Source organism: Convolutriloba macropyga, chromosome 4 (genome assembly GCF_964194025.1).
Source record: "Convolutriloba macropyga chromosome 4, txConMacr16.3, whole genome shotgun sequence".
Classification (NCBI taxonomy): domain Eukaryota; kingdom Metazoa; phylum Xenacoelomorpha; order Acoela; family Convolutidae; genus Convolutriloba; species Convolutriloba macropyga.
This window is the reverse complement of record NC_134471.1, coordinates 80,217,416-80,244,950: the sequence shown is the minus strand read 5'-3', so window position 1 is coordinate 80,244,950 and position 27,535 is coordinate 80,217,416. Positions and strand designations below refer to the sequence as shown.

General features: G+C 35.9%; 1 protein-coding gene across 1 annotated transcript in view; it reads right to left on the bottom strand.

Annotated features, from left to right (window-relative positions):
- Positions 1-1,407: 1,407 nt before the first annotated feature.
- The window catches only part of LOC142338183 (uncharacterized), a 104,635-nt gene continuing 78,507 nt past the window's right edge, over positions 1,408-27,535 (bottom strand). Inside the window, exon 2 of the mRNA XM_075387821.1 lies at positions 1,408-2,138. Within this exon, the coding sequence (XP_075243936.1) occupies positions 1,408-1,944 (537 nt within the window). The 5' untranslated portion in view covers positions 1,945-2,138. The remainder of the gene's footprint in view (positions 2,139-27,535) is intronic.

The window sequence follows — 27,535 nt, the reverse complement described above, 5'->3', positions numbered from 1 at the left end:
AGGAAAAAAAGGTTCTCATTAAGGTTCCCATTTTGTCCCTCCTCCAAAGAAAAACACGTCGTTGAATTGTAACGGTAGTGTGAAGACGTAACAATCAAATTGCGGATGAGTTTTTAATGAGAAATACCAATAATGGACCGGAAAAATTATTTCAAAAACTTAAGAGGAGGTCTTATGCTCCTCATTGCTCGTCATTGACACTATACAATGGTTCATTTTATATCCAGAAAGAGAACACTGCGATACAATTTTCAAAGATCACCTGATTTCTATGGTGCTACTACTATCATTTCCTTGTTGGTCACACTCATCATATTGATTTGCAGAGTTCACGTTAAAGTTGTTGTCTTGACTAACAGAATTGAAAACAACTGCTTGGTATTTTGGAAAATGGGTAAAAACCCGGCCCGGCATTTTGTCGAAAGGATGGTAATTACTGATCCCTTTGATTAAGATTATGCTGTAAGTCAGAAACAATTCAAATCTGAAACAGTTAACGTTTTCGAAAAGCTGACGTTTTTCACATTTTAAACACACTAATACACATTTTTTGAAATGGTTTAATTGCTATAAATAAATTGACAGACTTCATTTGAGCCATATTTTTCATCGGTGGCGGAGGAGGTCGGCCAGGCATCCAATTTTGCACGGGAAATTGCGAGCACAGAATCCCCTCCTTCTGTATGATTTGACCTTTTTGTAGGTAGAATGTTGAACAAAACAGAAGAAACTAATTGAATTAATTTGCAAAATTTATTATTAGTAGTAGTCTTTACGGCAACTCATTATAGTAACTCAGAACCGACAACTCATTATAGTAACTCAGAACCGGAGCAGAACCGGAGCAGGAAGCCAATGTAAAAATCCTACAATCATACTCACTAAACATATCAGTCTGAAACAATTTGTCATCGCTATAAAAGCACTTCAATTATGGAAGACTCAGCACATTTTTCCGAATTGTGAACAATTTTTTGTGAGAGAAGTTTCTGCCTTATTTGGAGGAGTAACACTTTATTCGACTCAGTTTTTGTACGAAAGGAGTCGAGGCTCGAAATTATACCAAAACAGTCTCTGAGCTTCGACTCTGTTCAGAACTAACAAAATCTGTTCCACTCTAACAATCTGTTTTCGGAATGAAGAAATGGAGCTGCAGATCTTCATGTTTAAAATCCAAGGCTTTTTCAAGATTAGAAATATCAGTTAGTACAAAGAGTTGTACAACATTTGCTGCAGTTCTATGGCTGGGTCGACATGAACGGTTTTGATTTCTTGTCATTGATATTATATATCTGTTAAAAGGTGCTGATCAAAACGTTTCTTCAATATTCAGATATCTATATATAAACAGATTAACACAACGTGAACCGCAAACAGGGAAGGAAAAATATAAAACCAGGATAATAATTAGGCATTAACATTAAAGTTAGCATATATATAGTCAGAATAATGGAACTTAGACTTTTCTTGAGCGTCTTTTTTCTCCAAAGCTTCCAAATTTTTCAGTTCTTCATCTAACTGCTGTTGAATTCGATTCATATTTGACGCCGTGTTCTGCTTCTGCACTTCTCTCTTGAGCCACTCAATAGTAGCCACGGTATTATACTTAATCTGATTTGCGACCATGTGTTTGCCAATACAGGTCACCAGGTGACTGGATGGATTGTCAGTCAGGCATTTGCGAGTAGCCAGGTCGGTTCCGAACTCATAGTAAGTAACGTATGTCTCATCAGTCACAACGGACTGGAGTCGGATCTCCGTTTCAGAGTAGATGCCAATCAGTTTCCCATTGCAGGTGAGAAGACACTTTAAGTCTGACGAGGAAGGTCCGAAGCCAGTATCACCTGAATTCATGAGGTGTCGCTCCTCCTTTTCTTTGTACCTGACACCAATCGAATACGCTCCATGTCTTGTCACGCGACAAAGTAGCAATGGAAACTGCATTAAGAGAGAAAGCGAAGTGGTTGATGGCTGGAATGCATGTTGTCCCTGCAGCCTGGATATCTAGTAGAGTTCAATTGAGAATCTGCAAATTTATCGTAACTGGTAACGTCCTGCGTCTCACGATTCCAGCAAACTAGTAATCTTGGATCGTAGACGTATCCCCGTAGATGTATCTCGGAGAAAGAACAAGCTCTCTGAACAAATTGATTTCACTTTAACTCTTCTATCTGAGTGTATTTAACTTTAAATCATAATAACTGGAACGAGCTTTTAAGTGTATTTAACTTGGGGAAGAGTTGTGCAAGAGATAGCCAAACTAAAATTAACTAAATCGAATAAATGTCCCGAGAGAATCAGTAAACAATAGAGTAACAAATAACAAATAACAAACAACTGCTGCAAAATATCAATCAAACTGTAAACAACTAGAAGAATCTAAAAAAACTTGGTTACTTGAACCTGAAATTTTTTGTTTACTTGAAAATGAAGTTACATGGTTGCCAAGAGATCTGTGAACGTGGCGTTTGAGGATAGATGTGTAGATTGTGGTAAAAGTACAAAATTTACAAAGTTAAAGTTTACGGGTAATGCTCTTTTCGTGGACACGAGCCACGTGGCGCGTAACAAGGTGATTTTCCTTTGCGGAATAGTCACAATTATTACAAAAAATTTCCTCTTCTTTGCAACAGCATTACCGGCACCTTTTTATTCTTCAACTTCGCTTTTACATCATCGTCGAGTGTTATAACTTTTGTGAATGCAAACAACCCGTGGCATAAATTTGTCTCAGGGTGCTTAATAACAAATAACACCGACGCATCAACACAGGTGATAATTGACTCATGAGGTTCAAATAAGACTTTAACATCTTCCAATTTCAATAGCCAAACAAATAGACGCACAACAATTCATTCAATCACTCTGCAACAAAGCGGTCACAAACAACTTTTAATCAAATCTGAAAAACACAAAATATGAAGACCACTGAGTCTACTATTCAGACACAAATAGAAAACAAATACACTGATAAACACTGGGATCGACACCCCACGGGTGAAGCGCGAAGCTTGTATTACTACTACTTCTGGTGCTACACCACAACTAATTCTGACTCGCACATCGACCTCCACCCTCCTTCTACCTCCGCCTCCGACCTCCGCCTCCGACCTCCGGCTCCGACCTCCGCCACCGACCTCTACCGACCTCCGCCACCGACATCCGCCAACGACCTCCACCGACCTTCGCCACTGACCTCAAACGACCTCTGCCACCGACCTCCACCGACCTCCGCCACCGACCTCCGCTAGCGACCTCCGACCTCCGCCTCCGACCTCACCTAAACTCCGCCACCAACCTCCGGCTCTGATCTCCGCCTCCGACTCCACCGCAAAAGATGTAAATGCACCAATCTATTGTATAGTTGGGGCGAGAATAGCTTTTGAGAGTATCGCCATTTTAAAAGTTTTAAAAATTTTAAAATTTTAAATTTTCAAATCCTGCTATGTTCATTGTATGTACAGTCTGATGATGTGAAACATTCTGTGCAGTGTTCACCAATAATGTAATTGAGGCTGCGAAGAAGAGGGACAGAGTGAGACGTTTCTTAATTGATTCTGGGCAGACTGGCAAAAGTATTTACATTTCTAATTGTCTTATTCAGTAATGGTTACTATTGAAAGTCAATGGTACAGCGCTGAAACGCACTGCGATCAAGGTCAGTGGTTTTACACACAATTGGTTCTGCATTGACACTTACTTGCCACACGCAATTAATGAACGCTTCGTTTATTAGTTAGTTGCGTAGATAAAACACATGTCATTGCTGTTTTTGGTAGAACAGCCGCAGTACTCTTTCAATCAAGGTTAACCTAAATAGCATTGTTTTAACACCGAAATATTTTGTCTTTTTAAAATATTTTGAGCGGAAATACTCAAGTTCTCGTTCCTTTAGTTAACTTTAAAAATTATTAGTCATTTTCACCATATTTTGTACCACATGTCATTTTTAGCATATTAGTTTTCAAACACTGTTGTTGTTCTTTTTTGTTAAACTATCCGCAGAACTGTTGATGTTCTTTTTTGTTAAACTATCAGCCTAAAATTGTGAGCAAACATAATGCTTTCAAGTTCTACTATTTTTGTATTAGAGATATTGAACACACTTCTCGGGGAATGTCAGACTGTTATGACTTGTATTTCAGAAACAATTTAACGGTAATAGGAGTATGAAGCATATGATTAGTATTGTCAATTTATAACTGATAGCACCTCTATTAAGTCTTTCGGCTAAAATTTTTATTTGCAGGCAAATTTTATACAGAATCCCCCGTCATAAGTAATATATTTCTGTTTAATTTATTTGGGAGCAGGAAAATGATTTTTCGTTTTGCTTTGTTTTTACCATTCTCAGTTGCGGATCTTTGCAGTTGTGCAAGCATACAGTTAGTGGACGAACTTCAAGAACTCTAGTTAACAGGATCCAATACAAAAATTTAAAAAAATGAGAGACGTTTTGGGGTGAATCATCAATTTGAATGACAATAAAGGTTCGACTTGTTCGTTTTATATATATTTTAAAAGTTTTAAATAGTTGCTATGTTCAATTTGAAAAATAACAAAATGGTGACGCCAAAAATTTCACAGTGAAAACAACTATGCAGAACAAAAAAACAATTGCTGTTTGCTCTTTTGACTCGAAATCAACTTTTTAACGAAGTTTTCTCATTTTAAACTTCTCTAGTAATTCCAGTGAAGTTGAAGCGCAAGCGAACGTTCGAAAAACTTGGGGCTTGCAAAGGAACAGTGTTTTGCTAGATATCTGCGTGCATTAAATTTTGAACTTTGACCTTTCGAACGTTCGATAGCTTTGCAACTTTATGGGACTGACTATCTTTTTAGAGATAACATTGAGGATAATGAGGCACAAATACGCAAACGAGGTTGCAGAATTCTTTTGAGTCTCTGTACCACAGATGGGCAGTGCTGTTCTCAATATAAGTGTGCTAATCTTCACTTTGGATTAGGAGGAGGAAATCTGTGCATCGTTAAAGGACCCGAAGATTACAATACAAAAAAATTGGGTTTCAAACTTTTGCCGTACCCTACCAACGATTTCAAAGGCGATAGCAAACTGATGGCTTAAAAAATGGTGTTTAGGGATGTTTTAGGATTTTGTTTTTATATTAATAATGTGTAATTTTTACTGCTATTTAATATTAATAACATTGATTTGATTTAACCAAAAATATTAACTCAGCCTTCTCTCTATTCATCATTTGATAGAAACAGGAAGCAATTTCATATAATCGAAATGTTTCAAAAAATACTGACAACTGCTTTCTGCTTTTAGCCAAAAACTCATGGATTGTTTAGGGTATTAGTTGCTGCCTTTTCCCAGTCGGATATTGAGTAACTTCTGCAAGCATATAACAAAATGGCGACGCCTCTCATCTCATTATATGAACCAAAAATATTAACTCAGCCTTCTCTCTATTCATCATTTGATAGAAACAGGAAGCAATTTCATATAATCGAAATGTTTCAAAAAATACTGACAACTGCTTTCTGCTTTTAGCCAAAAACTCATGGATTGTTTAGGGTATTAGTTGCTGCCTTTTCCCAGTCGGATATTGAGTAACTTCTGCAAGCATATAACAAAATGGCGACGCCTCTCATCTCATTATATGAACCAAAAATATTAACTCAGCCTTCTCTCTATTCATCATTTGATAGAAACAGGAAGCAATTTCATATAATCGAAATGTTTCAAAAAATACTGACAACTGCTTTCTGCTTTTAGCCAAAAACTCATGGATTGTTTAGGGTATTAGTTGCTGCCTTTTCCCAGTCGGATATTGAGTAACTTCTGCAAGCATATAACAAAATGGCGACGCCTCTCATCTCATTTTCCGTCTCCTCTCATCCAAATACTTCTGAAACAAAAACATTCTATTCTATCTACTCGGGTCGAGTTGTTTTTTACCGCGTAAATGAAATGAGCAATCCATCCAGCGAGAAGTTTTATTGCGTCTTCGAGAAAGTTTCATTGTGTTTTCGCAAATATATTAGCCAACAGGTATCGAAAATTCTAAAATAGGTGTAAATCGTTGCAAAGTGCGTGGAAAACACCAAAATGTTTTGAATAACATTTTATTGAGACTAATAATAAACTACTTCGAATGTTGAATCGGCTTTCCACAACCCATCCAGCAACCGAAACCGAACTACAACTACAATCCAGCAGCAAGATTAAAATGTGCAATCTGCAACTACAGCTCCAGCTGCAACGGCGAAAAAAGTACAAAAGGTTGTGTAATAAACAGGACATTAAAACTCGGTGTGAAAAAATTTTCTGCGGAAAAAATTGATAACCACACACTAACTTCTGTCAGAATGTAGAAAAATGACAAAACCAACAGTGTTGCGCTGAATTTTTATTCAATTTGTGCTCAGTCTTGGGAAAGTTTTAATAATCAGACAGAAAAACTCCTCAAAGGTTCGAAGTTTGAGCAAGACTCTCATAAAATATGTTGTGAAAGCAATTATGAAGTTTTCATACTAGTTGCAATTTCAGTCCTAAAATGTGAAAGTTCAAAAAGACGCACAATGCCAATCTAGTAACTTCTTTTGTGATAAAAATATGCTAGGTAATATGACCAGATGTAGTGATTGCAGCAAAAAAAGCCTTGAAAACCATCGCAGTTTTTTGCAGTTCTCGAAAAGTATCAGGAGCGGAAAGAAGCTACAGTGTTTTTTTCCCAGAGAGAGAACACCAGATATCTGCAATCTGGTCAAACGTAGTATTCTGTTCAACACTCATATTGTGAAAAACATTGTCCCCTGACGCAAACAGAGAGAACCTAGTTTACTTAAAGAGTATAAAGCAATAGATCAAAAAGATAAGCTTGAACTGGAAAAACCTAACTATAGTGTTAGCTCATGAGAAGAACCTCCGGTCTTAATCGTGCGCTCCCAGCCGACAAAACCCGTTGCCACAAAACCGTTCGTACCCACCGTGCTTTAAGCGGGAGGAACTCACTGGAACTTTTGAACTGTTTCCAAGTTTTGTTTTGTTCTTGGGTTCCAACCATTCACTGGTGGTGTGATCAAGTTTTCTCACGAGATAACGGGTTGTTTGTTGATTTCTCTCTCCCCTTCTTGGGATCAGTGCTTCAATCCGCTTTCCAAAAGTTCGTCTGTTTTCTTTTTTCCCTTTACAGTCTTTTTTCCCTATTCGCTGTCTTTTTTTCGGTTTCTTTGTTGTATGGTACTATATATTTTTTTGTTGTATAACTTATTTTTCTGCTATAGCGCTGGACTCTTTTTACTCTTGCTGCTTTTGAGGATGGGACTTAATTTCTTCTCGATTTAGGCTTCGTTTGTTTCGTAACTTTAGACTGCCTTTTTGCGAGATTTTTGTCGTAATTTGCTGATATTGGTAGCAGGCTGCTTTGTTGTGTTGGTATGGCTGTTTGCCAGTGAGTGGCTTGGTTTCCTCGCGAGTAAAATTCTCAACTGTTTCGATACTTTCGTTGTACTACGGAGTTGGCATAAAAAATTGTTATTAGTAGAGTAAACGCTGTAACCATATGTGTTATTTTGTCGGGCATTAGCTTTACTCCTTCTTTCTAGGGTGTGACGTAAGTTTGCTCTGAGGTTACGGCTAGTTTGCTTTGTTGAATATGTGGCTGTGGTCTGCTAGCGTTGATTTTCCGTCTTATCGCATATTGCTTGCTCATTCTTTGAGCGTTCTATCCTACCTTTGTTCCGTCCGTCCCGTTTCCCTGCCTTGTTATGCGTCGTTTTGTGCATCGTTTCCATCCCGTCCATTGTGTTTCCTGCTTCGTTGTTCATCGTTTGCTCACTATTTGTTCGCGTCTGCCCCATTTCACCTCCCCTTGCGCGTTGCGCTACTTCAAGCTCAACGCCGTCCTTCTTCATTTTCGCCGGTACTTTGCTCTTTAGTGGTTTGGTTTGCTGGGCAAACCGTCAACTTATTGTTTTATGTAACCCAATCGGTGTTTTATGCGTACGTTTACGCATCTGCTCACCCTTTTCGTCGAAATAAAATTCTAACTCCTGTTTTCATTAGTTCATGCCAACATTGCCTGAATAGTTCTAACTGAGAACAAATTATACAGTTCAAAATTGGAGTCCACACTTTTTAACATCCATAGAAAATTCAGTAACGCTGTTGCTAGTCAAGGTATAAAGCTAAGATCAAACGTCTGAGTGACAAGTGCAACGATGCTTTCCTTAGAATTGTCGATGAAAATGTGAAGAGGCTCGATCTTACACATACGACTAAAGATCCGGACCCCACAAGTAAGAGCCTTGAAGAACAATTAGAGACTGTAACAAAGCAAAACGACGAGGTTTTGGCTGCTGCATGATAGTATGGTTATTCAATTTGAATCGAAATGACTGCAGTGCAAAACACATTTCACCAATCAAAGATAGGATCTCATTTTACTTCCTTCAAGCAATCATGCAAACGTAGACATAACCTAGAACTTAAAACAGTAAAAAGGAGGGAACTCGAAATACAATGCGAGTTAGATCTGCTACGAAAGGAATGCACGGTCAAGAGCACGAAGATTTTTCATGATTGAGATAGTTCAGTATCCTCCAGAAAAATTTCACATGTTTGGAGGTTGCATTTTTCTGACTCTGTCATAAGCTTTCTGGTTCTATCTGGATCTGATTAAGTCAAGCTGCTGCCATTCCTGCTTCTTCAATTCAACCTGTCAACTTATATTCAAATAAACTCAACACACATGGATAAGTTGCGGAGAACATCAAAATCACTCTAAATAGGCTGGAAGAGAAAAGTAGAACAAACAACAATGCCGCTTGTCAAATCAAAAAAGTTGAGGGACAATCAAATACACTCATCACCAAAAATGGCTTTTGTTATGGAATAAGCGACACGAATATGGGCCTACAGTTGTCTAAGCTAACATGAATTTCGATTGCATGCAGTTTGACGATGAAGGTTGAGCATGCCGAACAGTTGAAGTTTTTCTGCCCTTCTCATTCCCCGCACATTAATGAACTTGCAAATACCCGGCCAGCAGTTATTACGCTGGAAGCACAAATAAAATCTCTTTTTCCACGCCGTCTTGAACATCACAATGCCGCATATCCCATTCCTTTTAACCGTTTTCCATTTCGTTTTCCTCGCTACCAGAAATCATGAATCTTTTAAAAGAGTTGTCAGAAGCAATTACCAGCATGAAGAATAATCCTCTACTGGAGTAAAAACTTTCACAAAACAGTGTGATTGGCATGAGTGGTAAAGCAATATATACAGGCGATTGAACTTCAGTTTTTGATAGATGACGTCAAGTTCACGCACCTTGAAGCTCATGTCACAAGGAAAATTTGCTCAGCTACTGTTTTGGTCAGTGCGCTTTTGGACAAAATCAGCAGTGCTCCACCACTACAGTTGCAGAATGGTGAAAACATCATAACTATTCTGATGCTATCAAAACCTGGTTGGAGTCTTCAAGTCAATTTCAAATAACACTGACCTATATGCCTCCCCACTCCCCAACACGGCTGTGCAAAGGCTGCTGCCCAATATGAGAGAAATTTGTTCACTCTTCACTGTTAAGAGACATTGGGTTAAGGCCACACTCTTTCACAACGACAATTGGTTGAAGATGAAGGCCGAGGAACAGGACCTAATGCAACAAACATAAACAGAGGCCAGAAACGAGGAGAACATCAATTCAGTAACCAAGGTGAAAGTTGCCTCAACGACATTTGTGCCCAAAAGGGCACACAAAAAAGCTTTAAAATCGACAATGCATTTCTGCTCCAGTTGCTTCATCCATAATGGTATCTTTCGCTTTTGGGAGTGTGCTGTTTTCAAGGAAAATTCTTGCACCCAATGAGCAAAGGTCATGATCGAAGCAAAAAAACTTGCTTCTCATGTTTAAGAGAGAAGCATATGTTCCGCCAGCGACCAATTTTAAGGAAATGAAAAAAAGACGGTTGCAACAGTTCCCATAAAACACTTCCAGACGGAGCTGAGAGGGATTTTCAATCGAACTTATCCGCAACGAACAACAACAGTTTTTCGAATGCTGACGCAAGTCAAAGCAAACTCTTTAGTGGGCAGCCGAGTTATACATTCAATTTCATTATACGAGCAATATTTCTCTACGAATGTTTGATTTCATGGGATAAATTTTTCGTAAACAAAAACACTCTTTAATTTTTGAGCGACCGTGTGCTGTTGCGCGTAGGAACGTGAAATAAGGATTTTAGCGCGATCGTTGGTGGTAGAACAAATATGTGCCTAATCAGATAAAGACATTCTCTTTTTTTTCTCTATGATTAAGGTTCTCACCATTTCAGCTGGCAGATCTTCTTTTTGAGTAGTTTTCTTGCATAAAAAATAATGTGTTCAGTTTCGCAGCCGCCGACATTGCATGTTTTTTGTGATGTTCGACCTTTCTGATGAGTATTTGTAACCTTTAGCTGCATCGCAAGTCGTGAATACTAAGCAAAGTGGGCTTTGTCGGAGTTCAAAACAAGCGTACGAGCCAGACAAGGAGGAATAGTTGGCAGTTTAAATATATAATGTGTGCAAACTCTTTGACATCTTTCTCATAATTGTTTATATAAACTGCGTAAGCAGAGCCAAAATGTTCTTAAAATTTAATATTTGAGAACATAAATATACTTTTTTCGTATTTGAGAGGTACTTGTACAGCGATGAAAAGCTGTGAGACTAATATCCGAGGAGCCATCGACCTTTGTTTTCTCTGATTTGTTGATCCGTGGTTAAATAATTGAATTATAGCACCGTTATTCAAACATCCTATTTGAGCATCACTTACATATTTATTTTACATAGAATTATTTACCATAAACAATTTTTTTTGAGCTGAAACATTTAAAACTTAAAGTATAAGTTGTTATTTAATAGCGTTAGACCCAATACGATATAACCGCTATTCAATAGTTATTTCAAACGAATATAATTTTCATAGATGACGCAACAGCTGAAGTCGGTCTGGAATAAAGCTAGCCGCGGCCCTCCTCAAACACAAACGAAAACTTGTTAAAATATGGTTGACACAGAAATGTTTTCAAAAATCATTAAAGAATGCGAAATGACAAATTCGTTGGTTTTGAAGCTTACGGCCGAGGAGAAAATGACAAATGGCTGCACCTTCATTATTTTCCAAAACGCCTTCTAGATGGGAAAATGTCTTTTGCATTTGGTAAGTTAGGTCAGTCTGTAACTATTTGTACTTTTCAATTTTAACTCGCTAAATCAATTTCGTTGAGTCACAATTTTGGCGAATGCAATTTTTTTATCACAATAATAACTATATCTAATTTTTTTCATCCGTTGTATAATGAATGTATTTTTGCTGTTACCTATTCTTTTCTTATTTGCAGACATGTACAGCGGTGCAAGCATTAGGTTAGTTTTTTTTCAGATTTAGAATTATTTTTTTTTACCGGTTCTTTAGTAAATTCGAATCACAAAAGTTTTGATTTCGATTGCTTTAGAAACTTAAGAAACCCTTGCTGTGTTTGATGTCCAAATGAATGACAATATGATGGTGTCACAGTTTTTCTATTTTGAAAACTTATCAAAAAACAATATAGTCGGGTAAGTCTTAGGACTTTTTGTCTGTTTTCGGCTGCAAATCATCGCTTACCTAAGTTTCCGGGTCGAGCGTGAATGGCTAATTTGTAACAACTTGCAAGTTTCTTGCAAGTTCTTACAAGTTAACCATTAGGTCTCGACCCGGGTTTTCACATTTTTTTCAGCTTCTCAAGCGGGGATCACACTAGGCGTAATGAGGCACAATTGGGCAAACGAGGATGCAAACAACTGATGAGTCCATGTACCGCACACGAGCAATGCTGTTCTCGATATAAGTGCTCTGATCCTTTAGAGGGCATAAGTGGAGCCAGGGTATGCATCCAAAAGAGACCTGAAGATTACGCAAAGAATAACTCGCGACCAAAAATCGTGGCTTTCGTTAATAAAGATTTTAATGGGAATGACAAACCGCTGGCTTAAAAATTTGTGTTTGGGTATATTTTAGACGGTGTTCTGCTGGCTTGAGAATTAGTGTTTGGGTATAATTGAGACGATAATAAAAATTTTCATTTAGATATATTTTTGACGGTGTAACCACATTTGGAACGTTATATAACTATAATATTTTGGTTGTTGTTGTTTAATTATCGGCAATTGTGCATTTTTTGAGGCCGATTTGAGAAATTCATCGTCGATTTCATAATGTGGAAAAATCATTTCAAGAATGTTGATTTTGATCTCAATCACACTGGATTTTAATATCGGAGGACCTCATTGTGCACTGTAGTTGCAAATACTGACGCTCACACTAATCAGTAGGCTGCAAAAATACTTAAATATAAGTGAAAACTAATTGCTGCTATTTTGCTCCACAAATGTCCTTAAATTTGAATTTCGATTTTCGAAGATATAATGACAGTTGAAAGAAAAATGATACAAAAACTGTAAGAAAGAAACAGAATACCCCAAGGGGGTAAATCTTCCTTGGTTTTCCGCGCTCCTGCCAATTGCTTTTATTTGGCCACAGCGGCAGCGTTTTCAGAATGATCAGCGACAGTTGCATCAATTAGATGTCTTAGGGAAACTAGAATCGCATTTCTCTCCATATTAAGGCAGACCGATATGGTCTCTCTTTTTTGCATTAAAGTTGATAGAGATACAAACTTCTTTCTTCGCGCGATTTATATGTACCTAGTTCTATCCAACTAACCGACTGCACAAGACAATGAAAGTACAATCAATTATAACGGCGAAGTATATAAATATTGCAGGAGTTAAAAATATACACATTGTGTTCAAGATCTTTGAGACTGAATAAAAAATCGAAGTGTTTGCTACATAAAAGAGAACGATTTTTTTCTGTCTGTGATTGCTATAGAACTCCCATTATGCATATCTATCTGCCAATTCAATCAGCGTGAAAATAGGATAAGCGGGATAAATTCATTCTGCCGCTGTTTCTTCTTTTCCTATTGAATTTTTCCATTTCGCATTTCCACTCAGTTTTGACTCTTGCCGCAGCCGGCTTTGTTTCCCTTCAACTTCCCTTTCTGTCTCGACGCTTACTTTTGACTTCAGAATACTCAGACAAATTAAAACAAAACAAATTTCACACTGCCACCCCCACTGCATGCAAAATCAATGCTCGTTAAGTTTTGCATGTCTCTCTCTCTCTCTCTCTCTCTCTCTCTCTCTCTCTCTCTCTCTCTGGGCAATTAAATTTATTTATGCACTCTAACATCACGTTGCAGTGTTACACTCTAGGTCTTTTGACTCGATTCTGTTTGCTTCTTCTGTCTCAAACTTAATTAACGGATTATCTGGTAAAGGGTTTTCTTTGAAACTGGCATCGAAATCAACGATATCGCTACTTTCAATATCCGAATGTTTTTTATCCTGAGCGACAACAAAACCGTGTTCTGTTGGTTGCCACATGTTGAATTTTTGGTTGGTGGTATACTAAGAGGATTATGGTACAACAAAAATGTTAACCCACTCCGGGCTCGAGCTCAAAATAAGTCACTGTAGTCGTCATAATTCCATTCCACATCGTCGTTAAAACAATCATGTTCATCGATAGAAAAATCGCCAAATTCATATTGGCCAAATGGGAGGGTTTTTGTACCATCGGTAAGTATATTGCGCTTGTTGCCAAAAGCTGAGAGACAAATTTTGTTTGTTGTAACTGTCTGCAGCCTGTGGTGGTCGGAAGCAATTCTCGTGTGCTCTGAGCGAAAAGTGTTGTTGAAAGAATGTTGTTTCCACTGCGAAAAGTGTTCAAGAAGTTGATGTGACGATGATGTTCTTGTGTGTTTCTCATTGACCTTTTTGCTGAAACCTACAAAAAAAGAAAATGAGAAAAATAGGTGCTATTTTTTTACTAACCCCCTATGGACTCTTTTGTTACTGGAATTGTGAAGATAATGATGAGATCTTAATTAGTCGTATTCACAATTTCGGGAGTATTCCAATAAATGGACTTCGGCCTTGCGTTCAAGCCTGCTAAATTCTCCCCGAAAATCATATACAGATCGAACAAAAGTTTGGATATTATTCTCAGCTCAGGCCCTGCATCTCGTGAAAATGATATTTTACTGCGTTTTTTACATTCACAGTTTTTACCATGAACCGCAATATCCATCAGTTCATAAAAATCTCCTCGAACTTATTTGACGCAACTTGGTGCTGTTCTCTGTTTAGTGTAATGTACAGGGATGGCCAGTTTTTTTTTGTCGAGATTGAAGCACTCTGTGCAACTTTTCGATTACCAAGCCGATTTTGGCAAAGAGCTTCAGCAGTTTGCAGTGGACCATGCATCTCTCATTAACAAAGAACATTTGCAGGAGTTTCTCTTTTTGGAGGAGGGGAGATTGTTCTGTTCTTTCAATTTGATCTGGTAATAGCCCAATCACTTGTCTTCGACCACATCTTTTGACGCTGGTGTTTGTGGTTGGCTCGCAGTTGTTCAGTGATAAATATGTTTGACGTAATTCATAATTTTGATTATTATGAAATAAAACAGGGTTGAAATGGATATTTGGTCTCCCGCAATTGCACTTCTCATGTGCGCCTCCCGCGAATTTAACACTATAGTGGCAATGGTCCAAGTTAATTGTCTTCTGTGCATCTTCCAAATCTGCTACACGTTTTTCATTTATCCAACAGTGCGTACCGTTAGAGTTCTCCAAGTTTCGTCTTTGAGGTAAGGGTGCTTCCTGTTCTGCTGATAAATATCTCTAGCTTGTTTGTGAAACATTTTGACAATATTTGCCGTTCAAGCAAGAGAACTGTCTACATGATAAATAAAATGGCTTTGATGAAATGTAATCTATCACAATTAGCGCAAAACCGTACGGATCATGTTTCTCCTTGACTTGTGTTAAAGCCTTATCATTTGGCCCCCTGAAAGTAGACACATGTCGTAATACACAGGTTTTTGACGATCGCTTTAACAGAAAAGCTACAACCCGTAACACTATGTGACTGATTGTACCAAGTTCAACGATTCCAGTGTCCCCCCACTGAGCAAATCAATTACCACTCTGGACGCAGCAGGGGGAGTTTATATAACGAAAACTAATTTACATCACGCACGCAGGATATGGGAAATAATGGTATGCGGAACTCTGCAGGCATCTATTATGCACTACTTGCATGTTTTTGCGAATTCCATTGAAAATTGGGTTTTGATACGTATGAACTGGACTCTAGGCAAAAGGAGGGTAAACCACGTAGCAGCCAGGCTCGAAATTTTGTATAAGTTGATGTAACTTGAAGGCATATGAATGACAGCAGCTGCATTTTTGCAACTGTTAGTGAGTTAAAGATTGTAATTTTCAAGCCTTTCTCGACAAATTCAAAAGCAGTTTCGACAAATATGTAGGAGAATCTGTAATCAAGCCCTCGCACTAAGAAACAATATTACAAGGTTAGTATTGAAGGCCTAGTGGTGATGATTTCAGTCACGCAACAACAGTAAACCCATTACAAAATCTGAGATCTTAGAAGTTTTCAGAGGAAAAAACTGCCCGTTATCATATCAAAACACACTTACCTGAACGTTTTTGACTGCTTAAAACTGAGGAATGTCTTCATAGCCTATGGGCAAAGTAAAATTGCCCAAATGCTGATAAATTTTGGTTGATTGTGTGTAGTTGGTGAAGTTTTGTCGGTTTGATAAATTCAATCAATTCTGTCTAGACTCATTTGATGATGCATGTGATGAGCCACCAAAAACAACAACTGAAACTTTTCCAGTATTTTTGATTCCTACCGTGGAGCAGTCCTCTACAATCGACAATTTTGGACGGCAGCGCAATGTATGTTGAATCATGAAATGATCTGAAACGTGCGAATTTGACGTTGACTTTGAGAACCTTTTCAACTGTCTAACCACTTCCCAAAGGCTTGAACGCTGCTAAGAGGCTCATTATTTTTTCCACATTTGCCAATACGCTTCATCTGACCGTCTACACAAACGGACTGTCGGATGTTTGGATATGATAAAGGACAGTTTTTCCCTCTGAAAAATTTGTATCATAAATCAGATTTTGAAATGGATTTACTGTTGCTGTATGATTATAAGCACTATATGCTCATGGAAAATTTTGTGAAGGTTGTTTTCTTCGAGCGCGGACTTTATTATAGATTTTCCAACAAAACTTGTCGAAACTGCTTCTTAGATTTGTCGGGAAAAACTTGTAAGTTACAGCCTTTATCTCGGTAACTGTTGCAAAAATGCAACTGTTTGCATCCATATGCCTTCAAGTGGCAACAACTCCTTCACAAACGTGGCTGCTAGGTGATTTGTCCCTCTATTTTGACTACGAGTTGTTCTTACGAGTCTGCCTGCAAGGGACCAAGTGATAAAGTTTTTACACAAGCCAAGGAGAAAAATGAATTGTGCGGGTGTGCGCTAATTGTGATAGATCAACACTCCCTTAAGCCAATCTTTCATCATGTGGACATTTCTCCTGATTGCATGACAAATTTTGGTGTCAGAAAGTTTCACAAGCTAGCTAATGATATTCATCAGCAGAAAAAGAAGCACTCTTTCTTCAAATGCGACAGACGAAGCTTGGAAAACTCTAACGCTACGCACTGTTGGATATGTGAAAAACTGGTTTCAGATGGGGAAGATCCAGAAGACCCAAATGACTTGGACCAATGCCACTATAGTGCTATATTCGCGAGATGAGCACATGAATCGAACGCAATGGCTCGAGACGAAAAATCAATTCCACGCCTGTTGTAGTTCAAAATATTCAAAATTTTGATTTTCACCTCATTTGCTTAGCGCTTAACAACTTTGAACCAACCACAATTATCAGCGTCATACCATACAACGACAAAAAATACAGATCAATATATTTATTGACACTTTTAAAACGGAAAAGGGGAAAACCGTGAAATTGTATGAACATCTTTGATTCATAGAGTCCCTCAAGATTATATGAAAAGGGAAAATTAGTGAATGTGTTCGAATATCTGTTATTCGTAGACTCCTTCATAGACTCATAGACTCCTTCCTCTTCGTTATTAAAAAAATTTACCCGATGACCATTTTGAATTAGTGAAGGCTTTATTTTCGACAATTTGTGACGATAGCCTACGGCTACTTGAACATAAAGGCTACAGCCCGTAATACTATGTGGCTGATGGTTCTATGTTCAACAATACCAGTGTCCCAGAACTGAGCAAATAGATTACCACTCTGGACGCCGCAGGGGCAGTATATGTAACGGAAACTAATTTACAACACGCACACAGGATATGGGAAATATTGGTATGCGGAATTCTGCAGGACTATAATGACTCATACTTGAACATTTAATATGCACTACCTGCATGTTTTTGCGAATTCTATTGACGATTGAGTTTTGATACGTATAAACTGGACTGTAGGCTCTTCTTCATCCTACCCATTATTGCTAAGGAAGCATCACTTAGAAACCTGAAAGCCATGTCGAGTTATTGAATGAGCGTGAACACTTGGACATGATTCAAAACGCAAGTTGGGTTGAGGTAACGTCCGTTTTGGAAAGTCGTTGCCTCACCGCAATCAACTCCTACATTCCTAACCACGATAGCACCAAGGAATCCTGTTTTGGTTTCTGTGTCGACGCAAATAACCTTTATGGTGGCATAATGCAATGAGAAAAACTACATATTGCCGACTCTCCGTTCAGGACAGATTTTCCAATTCAAGAGATTTTGGACACCGACGGTTACGCTAACATTGGATACTTTGTTGAGGCCCATCTCTCTTACCTACCGAGTCTTCATGATGAACACCGCAATTTTCAGCTGGCGCGAACAAATGACGTGGTTGAAGACGAGTGTTTCGGCGATTAGTAAATCGAATTGAAAAAGCAGCACAATCTCCCCTCCTCAAAGTAAAGAAACTCCTGCAAACGCTCTTTGGTAAAGAAAAATGGGCCACTGCAAACTGCTGAAACTCTTTGTCAAAATCGGCTTGGTAATCGAAGAGTTTCACAGAGTGCTTCAACCTCGACAAGAAAACTGGCTATTGCCAGCCATTACACTAAACAGTGATTAGCGCGTGTTGCGTCAAATATGTTTGAGGAGATTTTTATGAACTGATGGATTTTGCAGTTTATGGCAAAAACTGTGAATCTAAAAGACGCAGAAGTAATATAACAGTTTCACGAGCTACAGAGCATGCGCTAAAAATAATTTTTGAACTCGAGTTCGGTCACTAATTGACTTTTGGGGCAAATTTAGCAACGTTGACCACAGGACCGAGGTCATTTTTGAAGTACTCCCACAAATGTGGGAACGACTATCTTTGAGCTGACAAAATACCACATTGATTCATTACATTACAATGTCATGTGCCCCACCTTCGACTGTCTCCTTCTTTACAGCTATACGCATAGTCTCCTCTATAAAAAGTGAAAATTTTTATACAAAATTTTTGAAACTATAGAAGCCACTGCCAGCATTGAGCCGTTTTGATTTTTCAAATTACCGTCCCCGTCATTTTCTTTAAAAACAGTAACAAAAGAGTCGCCCCATAAACAAGGATGAAATCGCCGAGGATTATATTGCTGACATTAGCTGTTTGATGCCGAAGCTGTGCTCTATTCTGACAAAAAGTATTTTTACTCTCTTTTTAAACAAAATTGTTAGTTGTTTAATAAAAAGTTTGTAATGGGTTAAAGCCATCTGGAAGGTTTTAACTCGTTTTATAATTACAGAAGGGGTTAGCAATTACAATATGTCCTTTTTTTCTAAATTTTATCTTTGTTTTTTAGATTGTCGAAAACTTCAGCGAAGAGAGTGTCAAAGGCCGCACAACAACTTCTTTGTACTGTCAAGTTCTTAAACAATCTCCGCACTGGAAAAAAATGCGTTCAGAGAACACCAGGTTTATTTCGGAACACTAGAGGCTGCAGAGAGCTACTACAAACAAAATTTGTCTGTCAGATTTTGAGAACAAAGGCTCTGTATTAACCGCTGGCATAAAAATCCTCCCTTTTGTCCATAAAGGAAAATGGCGCTTATGCTATTGATGAACTTGATTGATACAACGACGATGTGGAATAGAAATAGGATGATTACAGCGACTTACTTTTGAGTTTAATCCCAGAGTGGAAAAAAAAGTTTTATTGTACCGCAATCCTCTCCCCAACCAGTTTTGTCGCTCAGAATTTAAATGAAAGTCGAATATTGAAAGAAGCGATATCGTTGACTTCGATGCCAGATTTGAAGAAAAATCTACACTCGATATTCCGTTCATTAATTTTGAAGCAAGTGAAATCCAGTCAGAGGGCCAAGTGTGTAAAACTGCAAGGCAGTATTAGAGTGCATATCTAAAGTTAATTGCCCAGAGATAGATATGAAAAACTGAACCAGTATTGATTTTGCATGCAGTGTGAATTTTGGTTTAATTTCAATATTTTCGACTGTTTTGAAATCAAAAGCAAGCGGTGAGACAGAAAGAGAAGTTAAAGGGAAACAAAGGCGGCGATGGCAAGAATCAAAAGGAAAGGGAATTGCGAGATGAAAGACAGAAAAACTTAATAGGAAATGGAATTATACAGAGGTGGAAAAATTTTATGCCGCCTATCTTATTCCCTTTTGATCGCTCTCACCTATTATCCTATGGTTTAAGGTCAAAAGTTCACCCTCTTTTCTTTACGTTGGTATTATATACTACTCCTGACTTAAATTTTGCTCAGAGAAATGATTTTTGCGTTTTCAGTTTTATTTTTTGTTGTTTTGTTTTGTAATCAGACCTTATTTTTCAATTATAATTCTTGACTTCTCTAACTAAAAGAATTATCTTTGAAAAAAAGAGGCAGTAGTAAATCGTGTCGATTTATATGTGCAAAATTGCTACAAATGAGGAAAAAGTTTCTAAGAAACGAGAACTTTTGAAAAAAAAACTTGGGTTAGTTTTGTTTAACAGTGATTTATAAGATTTTTATGCTGCTCATAAGTCACCTGGCATGTTGCACCAAAAACAAGTACAATTCTTATTCTCCGGATACTTTTCTTGATCCAGGTAGCAGTTTCAATTTCATCCATTTGGTGCTTCAATATGGGTGAAAATTGATTACCTGTCCCACTTACATTTCACATGGGTAGTGATTTTTCCACCTTCCTCCATACTAATAAACTCGGGTTACCAATCATGCAACTTCTTATGATTTCATACTAAGTCATATATGATTCGTAGTAATAAGATTTGTATGTAATTTTGGTAGTCATACAAAGATCATATACGATTTTCTTGAAATCATACGTGCAAAAAATTAAAGCCTAATGAAGTTGAAAATTTTCTATCGAAGTTGAAAAATTTCTAGGAAAACATACAAAAATATATATATATATATATGTCATATAAAACGTTGACTGGTGCTACAAACTTCCCGTATGTATTTTGTAGCCAGGCAAAGCATTAAATTAGTATATCGCATTTGAAATGCACAATCGATTCTTTGTGTCCGCCAAAAGAATAACATTGCAATTTAAACATATTCAGGAAACGAATTCGAGATTATATGCATTTTTTAATATATTTCTCAATGAGGATTTATAAGTACCAACTGGCTTCAGAGGACATCAATACATTGGTTATCTAATTGGACCTACTTTTTTGGAGCCCAATTTTATAAAGAGATGCCCGGTAATCATATGGGTGTTTCCATATAAAAAACAGTACGACCAAAAAAGTTTAAGAAGTAATTGTTTGATAAATGTCTGAAAAAAATTTGTTTGATTCATGGTAATCACACTGAGATCATATATGATTTCTTGATAACCATTCAAGGATCGCATATAGTTTCTTACAAGGACCGTACTACGACACCAAACATGGACGGTATGAAATCATTTATCATACTTGTGAAAAATCAAAGAAATCTCCACCAGGGAAAACAGAGTCATCTTCACAGCACCAAAAAATACAGATATACAAATAGACAAGTACAGCTGGTCTCTCCACACATTTTCCCAAAAGATAATTTGAATCGATCTCTATTAGGGTATCTTCAGTAACCGCAGTACAATCACTTGTTAAAAAAAATCAACGAATAGCCAATAAATGAGTAATTTCTTATTATTTCTGGAAGTATCACACTCAACCATGAACTAATTATTGAAATTGAAGCCCCAGGTTGAGTCAAATTTGCCTCAACAGGAAATGATTTTTATTTAAATCAGACTGTGCGATAAAAACTTATGAAAATGAAGGCCTCGTTTTTCATGAGAATTTCTCTCACAGATTGATTAAGATGGAATTATTTCACTGTTTACTCAAATTCGTTCAACAATTGGCCATTTCATGAAGTAAATAGGCTGTGAAACTTTAACTGTAAATCGACAGTTCCATTAATGTTTTCAGAGATATGTTCCAAATATATATTTGGCGTTTCACAATGCTTATAGCAGCAAATGTTGCCGCATTAAAAACTGCCAATTCTTGACAGCTTGATTTAGTAAGTCTACACCCAATAATCCCTTCATTAACTTTGAAGCAAGTGAAAGCCAATCAAAGAACCGAGTGTGTAAAACTGCAAGGCAGTATTAGAGTGCATAGATAAATTTAATTGTCCAGAGACAGACACGCAAAACTGAACCAGTATTGATTTTGCATGCAGTGTGAAATTCGTTTTTAATTTAATATGTTTGACTGTTTTGAAATCAAAAGCAAGCGGCGAGAGAGAAAGAGAAGTTAAAGAGAAACAAAAGCAGCGACGGCAAGAATCAAAATGGGTGTGAAATGCGAAATAAAATGACTTAATAAGAAACGGAAATACACAGCAGTGGAAAGTTTTTATCCCGCCTATCTTGTTCCCTCTTAACCGCCATTACCTATTTTTTTTTTGGTAAAGGGTCGAATGATAACCCTCCTTTCTTCACGTAGGTGTTATATACTACTCTCGTTTTAGATTTTGCTGAGAGATATGATTTTTACGTTTTCAGTTTTATTGTTTGTTGTTTTGCTTCATAAACATTATTTCTAAAAAATAATTTCTGACTTCGCTAACTTAAAGAATTATCTTTGAAAAGAAGGGGCAAGGGGCAGTATTAAATCCTGTCAATTTATATAAGCAAAATTTTGACAAGGGAGGAAAAATTTCCTGACAAAAGATATATTTTGAAAAAAATTTGGGTTATTTCTGTTTAACAGTGATTTATTAAAAATTTATGCTGTTCATAAGTCACTCGACAGGTTGCACCAAAAACAAGCCCAATTCATGTTTTCCAGATTCGTTTCTTGATCCAGGTAGCAGTTTCAGTTTTCAACCACTTGGTGCTTCAAAATGGGTGAAAAATGATTCCCTGTCTCACTTGTATTTCACACGGGTATTGAGTTTTCCACATTCCTCCGTACTAATAAACTTGGGTGGCTGATCATACAACTTTCTTTGATTTCCTACTAAGTCGTATATGATTTGTAGTAGTCATGCTAGGACATATAAGATTTGTATGTAATTTTGGTGTAGCCATACAAGGATCACATACCATTTTCTAGAAAGTAATGTGTATATGAAATCTTCCGCGCCATTGAGCACTTGAGCCATATGCTTAAGTTTACCAATTTTTGCATTCATTGAATTCAGCTAATTTTTACTCATTTTTTGTGTCATTGAGCCATTGAGCCATAATGTCTAAAATTACCAATTTTGACATTTATTAAATTAAGCTTAATTTAACTAATATTTTCTTCATCTTAATATTTCTAGTTATTTTACTCTTAAAAATAATTTTAATAAAAAAATAGCCATAATGTTCAATTTTACATTTATTAAATTAAGCCTATTTGTACTCTAAAAAATTTTACTCTAAAAATCTTTTTCATTCATAGAACCTAAATTCACCATTACTATCTCTAATACCTTTATCATCAAATGGATCAAAAGCTATCATATACTGTTCCTTAGTTTCTAAATGATGCCTATTACTATCAATAGTATAATTAGTTACATATTTAGTTTTACCTTCATATATAGCATTAGTATAATCTTCCCAATTAAATTAATTTCTAATAGTAGCTTTAGTTATTCCTTTTACCTTCTCTTCTTCTTCTCCTTTAACTGTATTAAAACAATATGCTTTAGACTTAAGGAAACAAGCTTCTATAATAGTATCATTAGGTATTTCATCTTTCATTTTACCCAACTCTGAGTTATGTAATATACCAATTATCTTATTCATTTCAGTTTCGATATCACCATCTAAAGGAACATTTATGTTTATAAATATATTATCAGTTTCTGTATAATGATAAATACAATCTAACTCTTTCTCGATGTATTCTTATATGGCTTTATACATAAACAGTATAGCTTTCTCTAATATAGCAAATCCAATATAATTAAACTAATCTAACTTAAAATTAGTTCTTGTTTTATGTACAGCCAATATATTATCATCAAATTCTACAGCATATTTCAGCATATTTAAAACTAATATTTTTTTACTAATTCAATATATCTATCTGCATCATTAACTAAATCTACATCTTGTCTATTATAAACATTCTCTATTGTTTTTTCATAGAAGGCATTATTCAATAACTAAAAGAATACATCCCCAAATTTATCTCCCTTAGCTTTAGTTTCTTTTCTCTTCTGAATATTAAACTCAATATAAAGTTTTAACCATTCACTTTTACTATACTCCATCTTTTGCTTAATTTTAATATCATCTAACTTCAATCCATTATCCAAATACCAATATAATATCTCTCCATCTATTACACAGTCTTCCTTATCTGTTAACTTTATCATCAACTTCTCATTTGGTTTAAATCCTTTTTTCATTTTCATTTTGATAACCTGTAAACTGATCAATGTTCGCTTTTGTCTTTTTTGAAAATAATAGATACTTCTTTGTTTTCTGTTTCAACTCATCATTATACTTTATATCAATTGTTTAGATGTATCCAGCATTAGAGCTCGATCTAGTGTAACTATTATCTGCGAAGCCAGTTTCAGGGTTATCACAATCACTGATTTCACCAGTAGGTAAAGCTTGCACCATAGCAGAAGCATATAATGAGTTGAAGTCTAAAAAATTTAATTCATTCCTTTTCCCAGTATACTCAGGATCTATTTGTTTATTTTTATATATTACATGACAATCACCTAATACTGAAGCTAACCCACCTCTAATACCACGATGAATTGTGTCATAGATATTAACTGTTTTTTCTTTATAAAATTTACGTCTAACATTAGTATATTTCAATCCACATAACCAAGTTAATCCAGGAGTAGAATATGTGTAACAAGGATCTATTGCATATTATTCTAAACACCCATCTCTAGACTTCTCAAAAACATCTAATGATAATAATACATCTGTTTTAAGATATAACATCATATAATCCTTTATTATCTCACATCCAGTATTATTCCAACAATCTATAGCTTGCTTATATTCCTTATCTGTAATACCCCTTTGTTTCAACTTAGAATAGAATGCTTCTTTAGTTGGTAGTTTTGTATTTTTAAGTTTATCCGTACTATCAAACCACTCATAAGGGAATATACCTTTACGTCTCTCTAACTTGAATTTATTTAACGCTACACACTCTCTATCACTCAATTTTTTACTTATGGCATCCAACCTAAGTGGATGGAAGAACCTAAATATATCTAGTGCTTTGGCATGTCCCATATCAATACAAATAAAATTCTCATAAGTTTTAGTTATTACCTTTAGTCTAACCTTTGTTGCTAGTTTAGTTGTAAATAAGTGTTTATCATAATTAGTAGGATTATTTGCAAACAATGGTACAAAACAATTCTTAGCTTGATGGTTACACTTATTGTGAGCATATCCTCTAAATTTACCATTTAGGTGATCGTGATCACTAACAAAATCGATGAAACCGCTTCGTGGAGCTTCACCCATTTCCTCATCACAATAATAACACACATTAGTAAGTGGAGTAATACTATCTTCTTTTAATGAAATATTTAAACTAAATATTTCTTTAAATAATTTATTATAGTAGCTCATCCTTCCTATAAACCAATCGACTACATTATCACCACAGAAAGACTCATACTCGTCTTCTAATATATCAGGATAGGCGCTTTTTATGTATAACCCACAAGCAATAGGTAAGTGTTTCCCTTCTTTTCTTATACATTCAAAATCATAAAACATAGCAAATGGTACTCTGTTGTTATAATGAAACTTATCAAACTTTAGATAATCATTATTATGGAATGTTCTTCTTCCAGTATCATTACACATCTCTAAAAGTTTATTTTTTGCATCTTCAGTTCTAAGTGACACACAGCACTTCAGACATGGATAAAATTTCTTTTTAGATGGTCTTAATAAGAATGATACATCTTTACATAATAGATAAAAATTATCCCAGTATAATATATTACATCCTTTAGGATCATTAGGATTGATTAAAACAGGGTTAATAGTTTTATTTTTATTTAGATTAAACTCAAAAAATAATATTTATCTTTATTCATCTCTTGTATTTTCTGCAAAACTTTATATCTATAGGGAGGTGGTATCTTTGGTAGTTTTATCTCATTAAAATATTCGGGTTTATTGTAATTATTAACTCTATAGGGATGATCTTTAGCAGGTTGTAGATAAGCAATTAAACCCCATAGTAAACCATTATTATCTGTATTCTTTATATTAAGTATATATCTAGATGCGGATGGTACCTCAGTAGCACATCAACCAGTTGGGTAAATTTGTGTATATACATTGTTTTTTTGATAAATCTTTGCATACTCCAACCAGATTGATTCATTTCCTGTTCCTGCACTCTAGACGGGAGTTCTGGATTCAATAAATTCAAGTCATAAGGCCCATTAAATTGTCTAGTCATTAACTTAAATGTGAATTCATTTTCTTCTATCTTATTATCTGTAGGTTTTTGTATATCTTACTACATCAAAGGTGCTAAACATAATATGGGGATGTATGTTCTGCATTGCCCCCAATGCTTCTAAGAATCTAGGATCCTTATAATCAGTACTCGTTACTATTATTCGATTGTGCTTCATGTTATGATCTAATCCTAACTACTTTTTTTTCTCTCTCCACTTACCATCAGTGAGTTTTTTCTGTTTATCATTTTCTTTATGTTCATCTGATTCGTTGTGTTTCTTTCTATTATCATATCTAGTGTTACAAATTTTGCAATAACCCGAAGTATCAGTGAAGCTGCTTCGCAGATTCTTATCTTTACCATTATCATCATCCTTATCTTTACCATCGGTGATATCACTTCGCGGATTAACATTATTCAAATGTGTTTTTTTAAAAGTGTTTATCCACACTGTATTGACCTAGAGTAGTCCTGCAAGTTACACAATCAAACCTATATCCATTCTTTATCACCTCCCCATTATTTAGTTTTACATTATTCTTGTGTTTTAATGTTGTCAGATGTTTATTATAAGCAGCATTATAATGAAGATACATGTCACAACTATCATAATACTTTATTCCTTCTAGTTCTTAAAACTGCTTATCTAAATTTTGTTCTATATCTTCATTAGTAACTTTCTTCCCACTCTCATTAGCATCGTCAATAACTTTATTTCTGTTATATAGTTGCTCATTCTTTTTATGTTAAAGTGATTGAATGTGTCTACCATAATTCTTTTGAGTTAAATCTTCATTACATGGTTTACATCTAATCTTAATAGAATTGATTTTAGGCTTTTTAGAAGAGACCTATTCATCTGGAAAATCTTTATCTCTATCTCTAGATGATTCTCGATCACTAGATGATCCTTCAATCTTCATCTTTTAAGTATTTAGCTTCTGTTTTTAGCAAAGACTCACGCATATTCTTCTCCCGATGTTTTTTTTGTAGCATATTCATCATATGATTTCTTTATATCTTCAATTATTTCATTAAGAATTCTAATTGATTCTAGACCTTTGTCTGCTCTCCTCTTTTGTCCTTCTTTACCTATTGATTTGTTTTGTACTTTTACCTCGTTTTTATTTAACAACATTTGGATTGCCATAACGGAAGAAGTTGATTGAGCTTGCTCACTTCTGGATCGGGATTGCCCACTTGAAGATTGAGCTTGCCCACTTGCAAATTGAGCTCGCTCACTTCCAAATTGAACTTGTTCACTTCCAGATTGGACTTGTTCACTCGTGGAATGAATGTATCCGGTATAATCATGCTGATTCATTTTTCATATGCCAAACTATGAAATAATATTATTTATATACCTTTTCAACACTGTACTATTGATTAGTACCAAATGTGATAAATGTAAGAATAAGGCTTGGTGTTGGAGTTGCAACGAGTGTCAAAGTAAACAATTCCAATGTTTTATATGTAATGAAATCATAACATATAGGAAGAGACATAATCATTTGCAAGTGCATTTTAATAATCCCAATCAATATTTAGTATGCAGACTGTGTAAAGTAAATAAACACATCTCTCAGTATTGATTAAGACGTTTCTATTGTAGGTTGTGCATATATCTCCATAGATTTAGATTTGGACATACTAAAGAAAGATTCTTAGAA